At 36.9% G+C, this 16,972-nt stretch overlaps 1 protein-coding gene across 1 annotated transcript; it reads left to right on the top strand.

Annotated features, from left to right (window-relative positions):
- The first annotated feature begins 134 nt into the window (after nt 1-134).
- Nucleotides 135-8,259, top strand: LOC126820194 (selenoprotein T2-like). The gene is made up of 5 exons (XM_050548069.2): nt 135-324; nt 3,344-3,581; nt 3,890-3,977; nt 7,238-7,372; nt 7,956-8,259. Exons 1-4 carry the CDS (start codon nt 152-154, stop codon nt 7,348-7,350), a joined length of 612 nt encoding a protein of 203 aa, XP_050404026.1. The 5' UTR covers nt 135-151; the 3' UTR covers nt 7,351-7,372; nt 7,956-8,259.
- The last annotated feature ends 8,713 nt before the right edge of the window (nt 8,260-16,972 follow it).

Here is a 16,972-nt window from a genome sequence, read left to right as displayed (position 1 = left end):
TAGAATTTTCCATTTTACATCCAATTTTATTTTATAATCTGATTAAATGAAAAAACGTCAGCACAATATATTTTATAATTTCATTGTATTTAGAAATATTTCGGTAAACTGATATTTCGGGGCACCCCATTTTTTTTAGCAACCGTGAAAGATGGCGGACTTGAATCACCTGTCCATGGTGGGACTATTTGTCGCCCTGTTATTTTTAACATATAGGGACATAACCCAGTCCCAAGAGACCCATTCAACAATTAATAAACAAAAGGACATAAAGGCACCAAATCTGGTACATTTTGCTGGTCCCACACTCAAATTTTTGTATTGGTAAGTAGGCTTACTTCTCGGCATGAATGCATAATTGTATTTCAATTTGTAATAATTTTGTTACTTTAGTTACTTTAGTAACGTAAATTGTAGAAGGCGTAAATTGTATCGGCTCTGCCTTCTACTACGTTACTGTCAGCTGCTAATGACAACTAGTATGAAAATAAGGCTTTTCCCCATCTCGGTTCTAAGGCTGTTTTGGAACCCATACCGTCTATTTTTCACTGTGATTCTTCTTTGGTCGCTAAAAGGAACCATTTCTTGCCACATCCGACACAAATTTATGAAAATCCAACGGTAAAATTCCATTCCTAAATTTGGAATATTGGCTGAGCGTTAGTTTGAACATGGCGGCCCAATTCAAATGAAAGTTGTTTATGTTTTTGTATCGCGTAATTCTACATGAAAATGGTGTTGGATTTTTATAAATTTGTGTTGGATGTGACAAGAAATGATTCCTTTTGGCGACCAAAGAAGAATCACAGTGAAAAATAGACGGTAAGGGTTCCAAAATAGTCTTAGAACCGAGATGGGTGAAAAGCCTTATTTTCATACTAGTTGTCATTAGCAGCTGACAGTAACGTAGTAGAAGGCAGAGCCGATACAATTTACGCCTTCTACAATTTACGTTACTAAAGTAACTAGCCCAATAGTAGTAATTCACATACATTTATACTAAAATTGCTTCAGCATTTCACTAAATTTACATCGGTTACGATCGAAAGCCATTTTCATGCGGTTGGGTTTCAATAACAGAATTACCCTGTGATATGACCGTATATACGGTCCATGATATAACAGATCAAAGAAACATGTACGCCCATCTTCACACGTAGGCACCTTTTGGAGACTTAATTGCTGCGTTCTGTTTCTAGGCACAAATAACCCAACCATATCAGAAAGCATGCAGTTTCACCTTACAATGAGTTAAATTGATTTTGGAATTCTTAGTATATTCAATCGTTTTTAATCGCTTATCACCAATCAGTTGTCGTCAATAATCACAACTCACTCAGCAGAATGGGTTCAATAATCAACCCCAGATTAAATACTTTTCAATCGTTTTTTAAACTGCTTTAACAATCACCAATCAACTGTCGTCAAAAATCACAACTCACTGAGCAGAATGGGTTCGATAATCAACATCAGATTTAAAGAAAGGCAGGTAATCGTTTATTATTTCAATTTCTTTCAACAACATATAGATTTATTTTAATTTCTTTCAATTCATTTCAACAACATATATATAGGAAAAGGTACGAAGTTCATTCGTAACTCACTTCGTACCTCAAATTGATTCGTACCTTTTCCTATGTTGTTGAAATCAGTTGAAAGAAATTGAATATGCCGAACCAGAATTAGAATATGCAAGAGATTTGTACCTCAAATTGATTAGTTCCTTCTCCTAAATCTAAAGGCTGCGCTAAATTTATAAAAATGGCTGCCGAACGAGAATTAGAATACACACGTGATTTGTACCTCAAATTGATTTGTACCTTTTCCTATATGTTGTTGAAATGAATTGAAAGAAATTAAAATAGATCTATATGTTGTTGAAAGAAATTGAAATAATAGATTACCTGCCTTTCTTTAAATCTGATGTTGATTATCGAACCCATTCTGCTGAGTGAGTTGTGATTATTGACGACAGTTGATTGGTGATTGTTAAAGCAGTTTAAAAAACCAATGAAAAAGTATTTAATCCGGGGTTGATTATTGAACCCATTCTGTTATACCATGGACCGTATATACAGTCATATCACGGGGTAATTCTGTTATTGAAACCCAACTGCATGAAAATGGCTTTCAATCGTAACCGATGTAAATTTAGTGAAAAGCTGAAGCAATTTTAGTATAAATGTATCCTTTAATTGTGTGTGAATTACTACTATTGGGCAGGCTGTGTAATATAAATTTAGCGTAGCCGTTGGATTTGATCAAATCGTTTCACCTTTATTTCAATTTCTTTTAACTGATTTCAACAACATAGGAAAAGGTATGAAGTGAAGTACGAAACGGCTCATGTGAGGCACGAATGAACTAAGTACGAAACAGTCAGGTTACGAAACAGCTGACATCCATTTTTTTCTAAATGGCTCAAAATCTGACCAGTTAGTCCAAACTTCTAACAGTGACAATTCCGTTCAGAACAAAGTAATTTGACAGAAATTTTCAACATTTTCTTTTTTTATCATCTATATTTGAATTATTATAGCAAGAATGTCCAACTCTTTATAAAACTCTTAACTAATGTAGCTTTAATCCTGAGGGGTTTTGAATTCCATAGCTGGTTACATACATGTACATGTTTCAGCTGATCTACTTGACTTGATCATTGTTTATTTAGGCCAGGGGTTTTTATTTCCATAGCTGGTTACATATGGAGCTACCTGTATCATCGGATCTGCTTGATCAATGTTTATTTAAGCCTGAGGGGTTTGATTTCCATAGCTGGTTATATATGGAGCTACATGTACACTGTATCATCTGATCTGCTTGGTCGTTGTTTATTTAAGCCTGGGGGGTTTTGATTGATTTCCATAGCTCGTTACTCTACATGACGTATCATCTGATCTTCTTGATCATTGTTCATTTAGGCGTGGGGGATTGGACGGCGGAATGGTTTAATGTGTGCTTTAAATCAGACGGTCTGTTATTGAGTCAGGTGGCATGGTTTCGATTCCCTGCTTGTGTGTGACAAGGCGAAGGAGTGGGGTCACTTGTCCAACCTCTGGGGCCTTCCGTTTCCTCACCCTGCTAAAAACTTCTATGAGAAAATGAATTATTGAAATAAAATTGATTCATTTGCTAGTCCCAAAATATCGAGTGGACTTGAAACCTTATTTCTCTCTCTCGCTCTCTCTGCTGGATTTGTTGGTAATGATACGTGTATTAGAACTAACATGGGCGACTTTGCTTACTATTGGTTGGGGCCTAATATAACAAGCCCCCATCATGTATATATCAATCATCTAATGATACAATAAACAATATATCAAATGTTCTTTTCTATTTTCAGTGTTTCCTGAGGGTATAAGAAGGCCTTTGACCAATATGCAGAGGCCATTCACCAGAGATTTCCTAGCTTGACGATAGAAGGTGGACATTATCCCGCTCCTTCTGTCCGAGCTTTGATTTCTCAAATCCTCAGCATAGCAAAGCTGGTTCTTATTGGCTTTGTGGTCAGTGGCCATAACCCTTTTACTCTTTTCAATATGCCTACTCCTAATTTTTATGAATGGGCTGCTCAAAATAAGGTAAGTAACTGGTTTCATTTTATCATAAGCATAATTATATTATACTGACTTTTCTGTGTTACATGTATATTCCAAAATATCTGACTTTGACTTTGATGGGATTTTCCACAATTCTAAAGGGTTTCTTTTTGTAAATTAAACTAACTTTTGCAGCGATTAACAGACATTGCCATGAGTGAGTAAATGAATAAATGTACTAAATAACTGCAAAAAAAGGTCACCATAACTTAATTTTAGAACTGTTTTTTAATTGTTGATTAGTCTTCTTATCTATTATAACTTACATGTATTTGATGAAATATTTTCAGATTTATTCCTGTTTAATGATATTTTTTATCAGTAATGCCATAGAAGGACAGTTAATATCAACTGGTGCATTTGAAATTTCGCTTAATGGTTAGTATAATATTGAAGTTTGCTTGCAATTGCAAGAATAGTACTTATGGACAAATCATAATTTATTCCTACATGTATTTGTATGTCCATTTTAGCAGTATTTGATGTTAGTACCAACTATTGGATCACTAACTAGGATGTGCAGGGTTCAGTCTCGTTGCTGAGAAAGTTCCCCGGAATATTCCAGTTTGGTTGCTCCTTCAGTGGGGCAAGACAAGAGGACCTGATTAGGACAGCATCTATTCGCTAGGATGGGACAAAAAATTTCTTATAGTGCCACTGTCCAGGCAAAATTTCCCTCATTGCATGGCATACACCTGTCTTCACTAACCCTATCATTGCAGAACAATAGGACATTAAACCACTTCTTTATCGATGTCAAAGGGATGCAACTCCATATTGAACAGGAACCGGAGAAATTGTACCAAATCATTAATATCCCCATGATGTTCATAAGTTTTCGAGGGGTTGAAGTTCATAACATTCCATATAACAAATTACCAAGAATTATTTTTGCTGAAGTCTGGTTATGCAAAAGGGAATGGAATATTATAATTTTTAAACCCATATCCATACCAGGACCTCATTTGACCCAATTTTGACCAGTTCATTTCAAAATGGATTAAGAACCCTGGATTGAATGCTTTCTACCACAGATGGAGCAACGTGTAGCAACCCCTTGCTTAAAAGCAGATATAGATTCACCATGAAAAACTTGAGATACACAAACTGGAAGTTGCATACAAGTAAACATGCATCTGTCCACCCTACATTCCAACCTGACCAATCAATCTCTTAACTCTCTTATCTTTCCGCCTACTAAACCAAAAAGTTAGCAAAGATCGTCATGCAAAAGTGGATGGGGGGAGGGAAAGAGAGAGAAAGACTAAAAATAAATTTGGCCCTTACTTCGGGGGCTAACAAGCATAGGAATTAATGGTGGGCTGTGTCCATATTGCATATATTCATTACAGTTCGGGAGATGCATTCTTAAGCCCGCAGTTAAAGCATAATCTATCTTTCAATTTGACTTATAATATAAATATCTAAATAATTATATAAAAGAGGAAGTTTGTTTGTTCGCTATAGGATGCTTTTGTATCTGGTGGAGTAGTTAATGAAGAAAATTGACAATTACCGGTAATGACTATTAATGCAACACAGTTCCCAGGATGTCCTTGTGAGAAAGTTCCTGTTTACTATATAAAAAGTTATCAAACTTGCACAAAATGTTTGCATCCTTGAGGCTGAAAGAAAACTAGTTTATAACCATTTTGGATGTTACAAAAATGGAGATAAACTTTGCACATCTACATGTAGTATATAAGCTGAAAGTTTGTCATGCTATTATGTTAATGCCTTAGGCTGCGTTTCCACCAAATTTCACGTGTCACGTATCACGTGTCATGCATGACACGTCATACGTGACATTAGGGGTTTCCACTGGATTTCAAATCGAACATGTCACATGTCATTCGTCCTGTGTTCGTGATGGGTGACGGTTCAGACTCATCTGACGAGGAAATTCTTGTTTGAGATTTTCCAGCGCCTACAGCCAGACAGAGCAATTACAGTTACTAATGCATGTTCCGTTCTGCACAATTTTATCCGTAGAAGAGATGGACATATGATAGATCGGTCATCAGAAATTACATATGACATCAGGCCTAACAATGAACAAGGATTAATTAATCTGCGCCCCCAGCAAGGTGGCAGAAACTCGGATGAGGCTACAGAAATCTGTGATTTGATTGCAGAATTTTTCAACGATCCTCGCGGTAGTGTCATGTGGCAAGATCAGAATGTGTTCCGAAATGTTCTTCTTCTCGAGGACTAGAAAGGTAACAAAAATGAAACTATATGCAAGCCAAAACTGTTCAATCCAAGTTCATACATCTGTTTCTTGATTTATGTTTAATTAAATTAAATACCTTCTACTGGTGGTTGTAGCTTTTCATCAATCTTCTCCCACACCTGTTTTCTTTGGTCTTTGTTTTTATAGTCTTTATTTCTGGGGTCCCACAGAAGTGGGGTCTTCTGCAAAAGGCAGGTTGTGCTTATAGTCATTCATGTTTAGGACAAGCGTAAATAACTAATTTTAGACGATCAAAACACAGGCTCTTTTTACATTCGATACAAACACGTGGAGTTACCAAAAGGGAAAGTAAAAGCTGTGGAAAACCCAGGGGAAACCCCAGATCGGACAGACGTGAAACATGACACGGGTAAAAAGAATGAACATGTTCATTCTTCAAAAACGTGTCATTTCACGCGTGAAATGTGAAAAGTGACATTGATGGAAACGGTTCCTACCAAAATCATATGTTTCTATTTCGTGTCACGTGAAACTTGGTGGAAACGCAGCCTTACTAACACAGGATAGTGCCAGCATAGCCACATTAAAGTTTGAATTCATTATACCCAAATCATACCTGTAAGACACAAAGGTGTTACTTTGAAAGGGGTATTTTTAACTTATTATATGAAATGATCAAATGATATTTACTGGTAAGGTGACCCAAGAGTTAGAAAGAAATAATAAAGTTGGATTATCTGTAATTCTTCTATAGACAGTGCCTCAAAACACTGAACAATGCATACAGACAATCTAAAATATCAAAGTGCGAAGCAAGGCCCCACTGTAAGTAGCTTGGAACAAGTAACAGTATTTATCACCCAATAATACATTCTACAGTAGATATCGCTTGTGTGATATATTTCATAATCTACTGCTATATCTCCTTAGGAGATATCGCTTTACATGAATTTGATTGGTCAGTTCAAAGAACAGTTCATTTCTTTTTAAAAGTAACTTTTTTTGTATTAAAAATGATCTATTGTTATTCAGTTGACCTTGATGGAAACCCTGGACCAATATAAAGGACTTTGCAATGGTTGAATTGCTGTCATAAAATGATGTATCACTACACCGTAATGTTCAGTAAAAGTGAAATCTACAGCAAAGAATTATATTTATCTATTTGTGCATGTAAGAAGGGATTGGGTGATAAATAAAATCTCCTACTCGTCTTTTTTGATATCAAAAAATATCAACACTCGTTGATAAAGTAAAAAAAAACCCTCGTTTTTGGTTGTTACTTTATCAACTTGTGTTGATATTTTTTGATATCAAAAAAGACTAGTAGGAGATTCTCTATATATCTATTCAGTGTTTTGAAAATTTGGATGTAGTTTTGTTTCCTAGGAAAATCATCTGATCATTTTTTTTCACTACCGTACAGTTTTTTCTTCATTTTCAGATGTCCCCATATGGTCAAAATTAGAAACTGGTCGTATTCCGTCACCTTCAGAAATGTTTCAGATTCTAGATAATCATATGAGACTTGGTAACAAAATGCAATCCCAATCATAGTAAATAACAACCAGCCAATTAGGTTTGTATATTAATCTATACTGTGAAATATGAAAATATTACTTGGATGAAATCATGATGATGTATGATGTATGATGCTATCTAGTAAAAAATATTATGTTATATTTGTTCTGTTTACTCAGCAGGTTGCTCCATTAACTTTTAAAACATGCCTGTGACATTTGTCTGGATAATCAAAAACATTTTGCAGAATTTTCTGTAAGATTGGCTTTGATTATTGGGGTAATTGGAATTGTGTTATCTTCATCTCTAAAATACATGTTCATGAGCATACATAAATACTTTGTCAGATTGAGATAAGTTACATGTAATTGAGCCTACATAAATGCTTTGTCAGATTGACATAATAAATGTTGATAATAAATGTTGATAGGACATATATATGCTGCTATAGCCTTTAACATACCTTTAAAGATAAAAAGATGCATTATCATTCTTGTATTCCTTATGCTTTCTGAGCCATTTCTTGTTTACCTGATGTTATATAAGCCAAGCCTGTTGTATTTTCAAGTCCAATAAAAATAATTTCTAATGTATATATATGTCAGTTCTTATATTTCTTTAAATTATTTTCTTCATTTCAGATGCTAAAGTTATAAAGAGAACTGTCTATATGCTATTGTAGACTGAACGTATGAAAAATCAAACTTAAACCAGCTATCTGAGGGTTTGATTTGGAGGAATAGTCAGCTACAGTAGTATGATGCCACTTCCTGTACATAACAGTATTATCTGATTGACTGAAAAAAAACCATGTGATAAATCTTATTTTGATAAATCGTAGCTCATCATCTGTGTATTGTTGATATTTTATATGTTTGTCCATTTAAATGTTTTTGATATTAGATAATGTAATGCTGATTCTTTATTTCGTGTGGCACCACATTTTTAAAAGAATTAAGATTGATAATCTATTCAACTTTTCTCTCATATGAGCTGTGTATGTTCTCCTTTATAATAAATTATTGTGACTGGAGAGATGATACAAGCTATATCAAAACTCTGTATATTTGCATTCTTGAACTTTTCATTGTCAAATAATTGTGGGGTTTTAAAATTTCAGTTTTTGTTCAAAATGTTTATAATATGTTTAAGATGTACATAATATTTATTTGATTTGTAAATATGTTATCATAATTCCAAGGTATTGATAATATTTTTATCTCATTGCATTGGCCGACAAAATTTCTGGTCAGAATTATGCAATTCAAGAGAACAGAATGTAAGTTTTGACGGACAGACAAATGATGCTATGTATTTCTAATATAATAATATTTATAAATCATAAGATTGCCTAAAGAGTTTATCATTTCCAGCTGTCGTTGAATATAAGTTACAACTGAATTAAAAGTGGAATTAAGCCTACCTGCTGAAATTTTAACACAGTTACTGTTGGCATCTGATTTCAAACACAATCATGAAAGTACATTACACTTTTACTATTCAGTAATATTGAACTAGGGACCTTAATAAGTTACAGGCCTTTGCCAACCAAGTTGGATCCATCAATGGTTAAAATCCAAATATAGTGTTTAAAAAATCAGCACTAGTACCGTAAACATATTAAATACCCCTTCCTGTATGTAAAAATTTAGCATTGCATTTACATTGACTGACAAAGAAAAACTGGATAATTGTCAATGAAATATACTCTTATAGTCATGTACCTTATATAATGCATTGATTGTGTTGTATACATGTGCCTCTTCATTTCATTATTATTTGTAAGAAATTTTTAGGATGTTTTCATGATATAAAATAGATTTCTGTGTTGTGTTATTTCTGTATCATTAATATAATGTATGGGTATGTAATTAATAAATTGTTTTGTGTTTTATAAATGTATATCTATCACACAAAAATCTTGTTTTGTTTTATTTTTACTTATTAATAATTTAAAGGAGCTAAACCTCTTTGATTTGCATTGAAAGCTCTATACTATTAATATTTTGTTTGGAAAAATTACTAGTGGATGTCAAATTTTGTTTACAACATAGTTTTGATTTGAGTTGAAAACTCTATTCACTTAAAATGAGTAAAAGTCACCTATTCTACCCAGACCAGTTTGTGTTACTATGTGCTATTTTTGGGCCTTATAAAGGCTTTTGCATTACCACTAAGAAACAGATTGATGAAATTAGTGAAATCTACAGTTTTATTTTGGACTCAAATAAAGAGTTCTAGAAGTGGAGAGTTTTGAGTAATAATTGTATTTCTCATGCTTGTTCAGAAAACTTGTTTTATGTTTTTTTCAAATGCCTCTAAAACCCTGGTGGCTTTTATAAGCAGGGGACTATTAAAATGGGTTCATCCTTCTGTCTGTGCGTCCGACCGTCCGTCTGTGCGTCACACTCTTTGGGACACAATAACTCTCTTCTCTTTCTAATTGAGCTAGAATGTTTAAACTTGGTGTAGGTGTTTATTAGGTCAATGCCCTGATCCAGGGTTCGAAGATGAGCATTTTCTGCTTAGGGTAAGCAGAGATAAGAAATTTGATTGGTTGATGCTTTGGGACATGATAACTTTAGTTCTAATTAAGTGAGAGTGATGAAACTTGGTATACTGTTTCATTACATCTACCTTGACTAAGTTCGATAATGAGCATGTGTTGCTCGGGGTAATCAGAGCGATAAGCAATTTGATTGGACGAGACTTTGGAACACAATAACTCTCCTAATTGAGCTAGAATGTTCAAACTTACACTTCCATAGTACGATTTCTTCAGCATAGGCCTACCTGTTTTGCATTTCTTGAGTGGGGTATTGTATTAATATATTATAAATTGTACAATTACATAACTTAATAATTCCGATTAGTCGCTAAAACTTACAGTTTTTAAGCTTTTAACGTTTTTTTATCTGGATTATCGCCCTTATTGTTGTGATTTTTTTATCACCTTCTAAGATCACTCGGCAAACCTCAGCAGATTCCAGTACCCTACCAAACTGGTTAAAACACAGATCTTATTTCGTTTCGTTTTTATAGTTCAAAATTTCGTTTTACTTGTCTTTACTACACTTGGATCTGGAAGAGTTGTTATTTAACTCGTGTTCTAAATGGTGTCCGGGATACGCCAATGAAACGGTCTGTTACGGCGAGCTTTAGGCGTGTTTTTCACGGAACTGTGGGTAATCCACTATTAACATCAATGCTGATTGGTTAATCAAATGTCTGACGTCAAAAGGGTCATAAGTCGGTCTTTTGACCCCTGACGTGACCTATCGCTATAACTTGTCAGATCTTCATGTAGTGTAGGCCATCGAAAGTATAAAAAACGAAACGAAATATACATCTGTAGTTTAATTAGATTGAGTACCCTACATCTAGCCTCGGCTGTATGACTAAGTCCGCCATTGGAACTACTTTCATGTTCCCGGATTACCTACAAATATTTCAAAGTCTGAAACTGTTTTTCTTTCAAGTTTATCCGATTTTCTTCAAACAATGACACCTTTGCACTGAAAATTGTACATACGCTTCGAACGACGCAATTTTGATAACTTCTTTTTGAAAGCATACTTATATAATTCTACCTAATACCGAGCAAAAAGTCTTTAATAGAGGGACGAATGTAGCAATATTGCTAGAATGTTTGCTTTTGAAATTAATGATGGCATTAGATTGTATTAATTAATATCTTTGGCAAGTTATTAGATTCACATATATGTACTTAAATCAAAATGAATGACAGATGGGTATATAAAAAAGAGTTCTAGAACCAAAACATAGCTGGTTCTATGTGTCAACATCACATCACCAGATTACACGTGATTGGAAATTTACTAATTGCATCATTCGGCTTAAAGTGGCTAAGTCTCTAACTCAATATCATCCAAAATCTTCAACATTGAAAACACGATTTATTTGTCAAATTAAATTAACATTCATGCTGTGGTCTTACCATGGACCTTATTATAAGATCCATGATCCTACCGGAAAAAGATGGGCTTTTGATATCCAATATTTAAGACAAAATAAACATTTTACCATTGGTACACGAATCGTGTACCATAATGCTCTTCAGCCCCCAGTTGTATCAAGAGACTCGAGGGACGAGGCTAGACACATTGCACCAAATCAAACGGCGTATGTAGACTGGAATAACCAGACGCTAGAAATTTGCACTCGCTTGAGACTGCTGGCTTATTTCGCCGAACATAACTGATTTGAAATTGGAGTAAAAACGGAAACCATTGAATGTATATCAGTTTATATACATTCATATTACAGTATTATATGTGTTGCGACCTACTTTTGTCAATCTCTGGGTCCCAAATGTTAGCGATTTAGCTCCTTTAAGTAACCAATCGTATCAGCAATTGCACAGGTCAGGGTCATGAATAGCCTAGTCTGTGCGTAATGTTCATGGGGCCTGTAAAAGAAATCATTACAAACTTTTAGGGCAGATTTTCATTAGATTCCGGAGAGATTACCGTCTGAGTTCCTAGACCATATGATGTAGCAGTTTCTATCAGCATACTCGCCCAGCGAGTCATGTTACAGAAAACTGAACTCGAACTTTTCAAAGCCAGTTTTTGGACATTTGACCTTGACTTACGACCTTCACTCCGTAACCATTTTAAAAGGCCATCTTCTTGCCTAGGACCATCAACGTTTACCTTGGTTCAGCCACACAATGCTGGGTCAAAAAACGGTCAAACGCAGAGGGCCTGTGTTCGAAACGAAGTAAATAGGTATGGCCAATATGACAGGTCACGGTGACCTCCGGTCATCAACGCTAACCAACCGTGACCTCGACTTCAAACTTCCAATCGATATCGGGGCCTTTGCGTTTATGTGTGCCATGGACATATTTCTTGCTGTATTATCAAGGTCAAAGTTCGGATTATAAGCAGAGAAGATGCCCTTTAGAAAAGATAACTGGGTCAAAGTCGTGGGTCAGGGTTAGAAAAAACTTTTGGGACATTTTACCTTGACTTACGGCCTTCACCCCATACAAAATTTTAAAGGCCACCACCTTGGCTAGGACCACCTTGGTCCTTTCACACACTGTTTTGTCAGAAAACGGCCAGAGGACCCGCATTTAAAAAGGCAATGGGCTGGGTCAATAAGAAGGTCGTGGTGAGAAAATGCAAGATTTAAGCGTAGAGCCAGCCAAGTTTGTAATTGATGCATCAGATCTCATGATATGAATGTAGTGCCCCTATATACCCCACCCCCATCCCCCCTGGGGTGTAGGGGGTGATAAGAATATACCCTTCGTATGTCCTGCGTGTCGTAAAAGGCGACAAAAAGGATCCCTGTAATGGGGCAACGTGTTTGCCGTGCGTTGCGACCCGTATTGGTGGAGAGCGGAATCCTGGTAATTGAGTTGGGATTTGGCTTGCGATCCCTTTTTCTGCAACACATTGCTTCGGCCCACAATTCACCTAGACGGGAGGTTAGAGTGGCCGACTCTGTTCAATCGGCTTTGGTCGTGTTTAGCTGACGAGTAGGCGCATCTTTCTCATAAGTCTGTAATGTATTTATTGCAGCTCTACCTTTGTGTCCTGAGTGCCCACTCTAAAGCAGCGACTTGGGTCAACTGGATAAAGTAAAAATAATAAATCTTTACTTTGTCTAAGTATATCCCTGTCTGTCCTCTTAGGGCGTATGCGCTAGATATCCGCGCAGTAGCCTGCATGGATATTGCAACCGGTTGGTGGTTGGAGAGCAGGCAGGGATGAATCTTTAAAATTATACCCATGGCTTCCCAATCGAAGAAGACTCGTTCATTAAAGCGTACGTTGACCGAGGAATTGGAACCAAATAATATACCAAACAAAACTTCCCGAACCTGGCCTAGATTTCTGGTTATACAGAGTACGAATGATATCAACTTAGCTAAAACCTCTCCTTTTTTGATTGCTAAAGGTCTTGCTGGCTTAGCTGGTGAGCCCAAAAGCGTAAAAAAAATTGGAAACGGTACTCTGTTAGTGGAATGTGCTAAAGAATCATATGCTACTTCATTGTTAAAATCAAAAACTTTAGCCAACATTCCGATTAAAGTTGCACCGCATAACTCTCTTAATTCTTCAAGAGGTGTTATTCGGTCTCAGGATTTAGAAGGCAGCTGTGAGGAAGAGATGCTTGAAAATCTCGCCTCACAAGGTGTTACATACGTCAAACGTATTTCCATCAGACGTAATAGTAATATTATCCAAACCAACACCTATATCCTGACCTTTGATAAACCAGATCTTCCCAGGATGATTAAAGCTGGTTTTCTTGCCATACCAGTTACCCCTTACATCCCAAATCCATTGCGTTGTTTTCATTGTCAACGCTTTGGACACAGTAAAAACGTGTGTAAGGGGAAAGCGGTGTGTGCTCGATGTGGACAAGATGGTCACGAAAGTACCTCTTGTCAGCTCGACCACCACTGCATTAACTGCAATGGGCCTCATTTTGCTTATTCTAGAGAGTGTCCAATATGGAAGAAAGAAAAACAAGTTCAGCAGGTGAAAACAGAAAAAAATATACCATACCCTGAATAAAGGAAGCTGGTTGAGGCTGCAACCCCAACATTTGCAATGTCTTTTGCAATTGCAGCCAAGCCGAAAACCGCTTCTATTGCTTGCCAAACGCCTGCTGAATTTCCAGCTGAGACAGAAGATACCTCGTCAAAACAAAAACCGATTATTCCTCCAAAACCCACAATTATTACTCTCAGCACTCAGACTGTAAGACGGCTCGCTAGTCTGGAGGTCGGGTGTTCGATCCCTAAATTGGCCGAGAAAGTTCATCCAGATTTTCCGGCGTGGTTCTCCCTTGTCAGTGATGTAGGACGGAGGGGCTGACAAGGAAAAGAGAGAGAGAGAAATAGGGTTTAACGTCCACTCGACACAAACTAGGTCATTTCAAGACTAACATATGGTTTAATTTTATTTCAATAATTCGCTTGCGCGTAGGGGTCTTTAGCAGTGGGAGGAAACCGGAGGACCCGGAGTAAACCCACGAGGTTGGACAGGCGACCCTACTCCTTGTCACGTATAACCGGGGATTGGCTGACAGGGAAAGCTGTCTAGTTGTTCGGATGGAACGAAAAACCGAGGTCCCGTGTACACATTGGCGTGCACGTAAAAGATCCCTTGGCAGTTGGAATTCGATATAAGAGTAGGCCATAGTGCCGCTGTCCGGGCAAAATTTCCCTCATAGCACACTGTATGGCGTATGCCCGTCTTCATTAGCCCAGTTCGGAGCAAAACAGTAGGACGTTAAACCCCATTTCATTTCATTTCAGGAAGGGTGACGAGGATCCTGTCGGAAACTATAACAGGTTCGGGATTCAGGACTCTCTTATGGATGTTGTTGAAATTCATGACCCCGAACAACATCATAGAAGTCCTGTTAAACCTCCCAGAAAATGGCAAATTCCATTATTCAATGGAATTGCCGTGGTCTTAAACCAAATTTTTATGAAGTTCAAATCTTAATTCAAAAATTTAACCCATTAGCTATTTGTTTACAAGAAACATTTTTAGAGAATTCAGATGTCTTATCACTCAGACATTTTGTTGCCTATCATCATTTTGCTAATAATGATGGTAGAGCACACGGTGGTGTTTCCATTTTTCTTAATGGAAATATTCCACAGAGTAAAGTCGCCCTCAACTCGTCTTTACAGGCAGTTGCAGTTAGGGTGACTCTACACATTCCTATCACACTTTGCTCTGTATATCTTCCACCAAGTTTACATCTGAACCCCAGAGATCTTGATGACCTTGTTGCACAACTTCCACTCCCGTTTATAATTACGGGAGATTTCAATGGTCATCATTCACTCTGGGGTAGTCCGGATGATAATAACAGAGTTAAACAAATAGCGGGCTTCATTAACCTTAATAATTTGTGTTTGTTAAATGACGACTCGCCTACTTATCTACATCCTGCCACAGCTTCTTTTTCTTCTCTGGATCTAACCATTTGCTCTCCGGTCCTGTTTCAGGATTTTACATGGAGGGTAAATGACGATCTGTGTGGCAGTGACCGCTTCCCGATGGTCCTTCTCCGGTTGAAAGACCTCAAAGGTGGAAGTTGCATAAGGCTGATTGGGCTCTTTTTGAATCTTTGTGTCTCTTCTCCTTTGATACAAAAGAGTAAGAAGATGCAGATGAACCAATGGTCTTATTCACTTCAATTCTTCAAGATGTAGCTGAGCAGGCGACTCCAAAGACCACGAATGAGCCAAAGCGTTTCAATAAACCATGGTATAATAACGATATCAAATCCGCTCTTAAAAAGCGTGATCGTAGTTTAAGACGCCTTGAGAATCGCCCATCCATGGAGAATATTGCTGCATACCAAGGACTTAGAATCAGTCTAGGAGCATTCCGTACATCTCCAGTGCAGAGTTTATACGTCGAGGTGCACGAGCCCTCATTGCACAACAGACGTGATAAACTGGCACTGCAGTATTCTACAAAAAATTGCACCTCTGCCCCATCATATTTCATATAACACCATATTTAGACCATATCATGAACATCTGTATTTACTGAAAGCTAACGTGATTCCATCATTCGGTATTCGCATCCAACCCTTTTTGTCAGAGGCTGGCATCAGCCATGACAGTATTGAGAATACTCCTTTATTTAGAACGCCACCCTGGACTATTTCTCCACCGAAGATCGATCTAGATCTAACAAAAAATAAAAAGAAAGATACTAGCTCCACGGTGTTTCAGTCTCTCTTTCGAGAGTTGCGGTCTAAATATGGTGATTATGCTCCTATTATACTCGAATACTCCTTTATTTAGAACGCCACCCTGGACTATTTCTCCACCGAAGATCGATCTAGATCTAACAAAAAATAAAAAGAAAGATACTAGCTCCACGGTGTTTCAATCTCTCTTTCGGGAGTTGCGGTCTAAATATGGTGATTATGCTCTCATTTACACCGATGGTTCCAAAGACGGTGATCGGGTAGCTTCGGCTGCTGCTTCCATATTTACTGCTGAGCTCCAGGCCATTTTTCAGGCATTGGAGTTCATTCAAACCTCTTTATTGTCAAAACATGATATATTTACTGATTCTTTGTCCTCTTTATATACATAATAATACTAGTTGTCTGATAAAAACAATTAAATAGTTCCATGGCTGGACTCCAGCCTGCAGACCGCGTCACAAAGCCTGCCAAAATTTTCCCCGCTAACATTTACCAATACGACATATATATCCCGTGAACTACTATGTACAATGCATTCGTCGGTTTTATCTCCGTCCATGTTCCGGCGAAATTCATAAAAACTCATAAAAAATTTGCAAACTTTTAATCTCGTCGCCAGATGCGTGTTTTCCCGTCACAGATTAACGTCGGTTTTCCCAGACTGGGATTCTCGGAAATCCACGCGGCCTGCAGGCTGGAGTCCAACACTGAAACTATTCAATTGTTTTTCAGATAACTAGTATCATTATGTATAACAATCGTTGTGAAAATAAATCGGAGAGATTTCGATTTGACGTTTTTGAAACAGGTTTCAAAATGTGTTGGTTCTGTTATGCAAGATCATTTTCGACGTTCCAAAGTAAAAGTTCGGTGCTAAGACCACCTAAAGATAAATTTGAAATGTTCCTATTATTAATTAGAACAGGAATTGCTT

This window comes from Patella vulgata, chromosome 1, assembly GCF_932274485.2.
Source record: "Patella vulgata chromosome 1, xgPatVulg1.2, whole genome shotgun sequence".
Classification (NCBI taxonomy): Eukaryota; Metazoa; Mollusca; class Gastropoda; family Patellidae; genus Patella; species Patella vulgata.
Note: the sequence above shows the minus strand (reverse complement) of the source record. Positions and strands in the feature narration are given on the sequence as shown.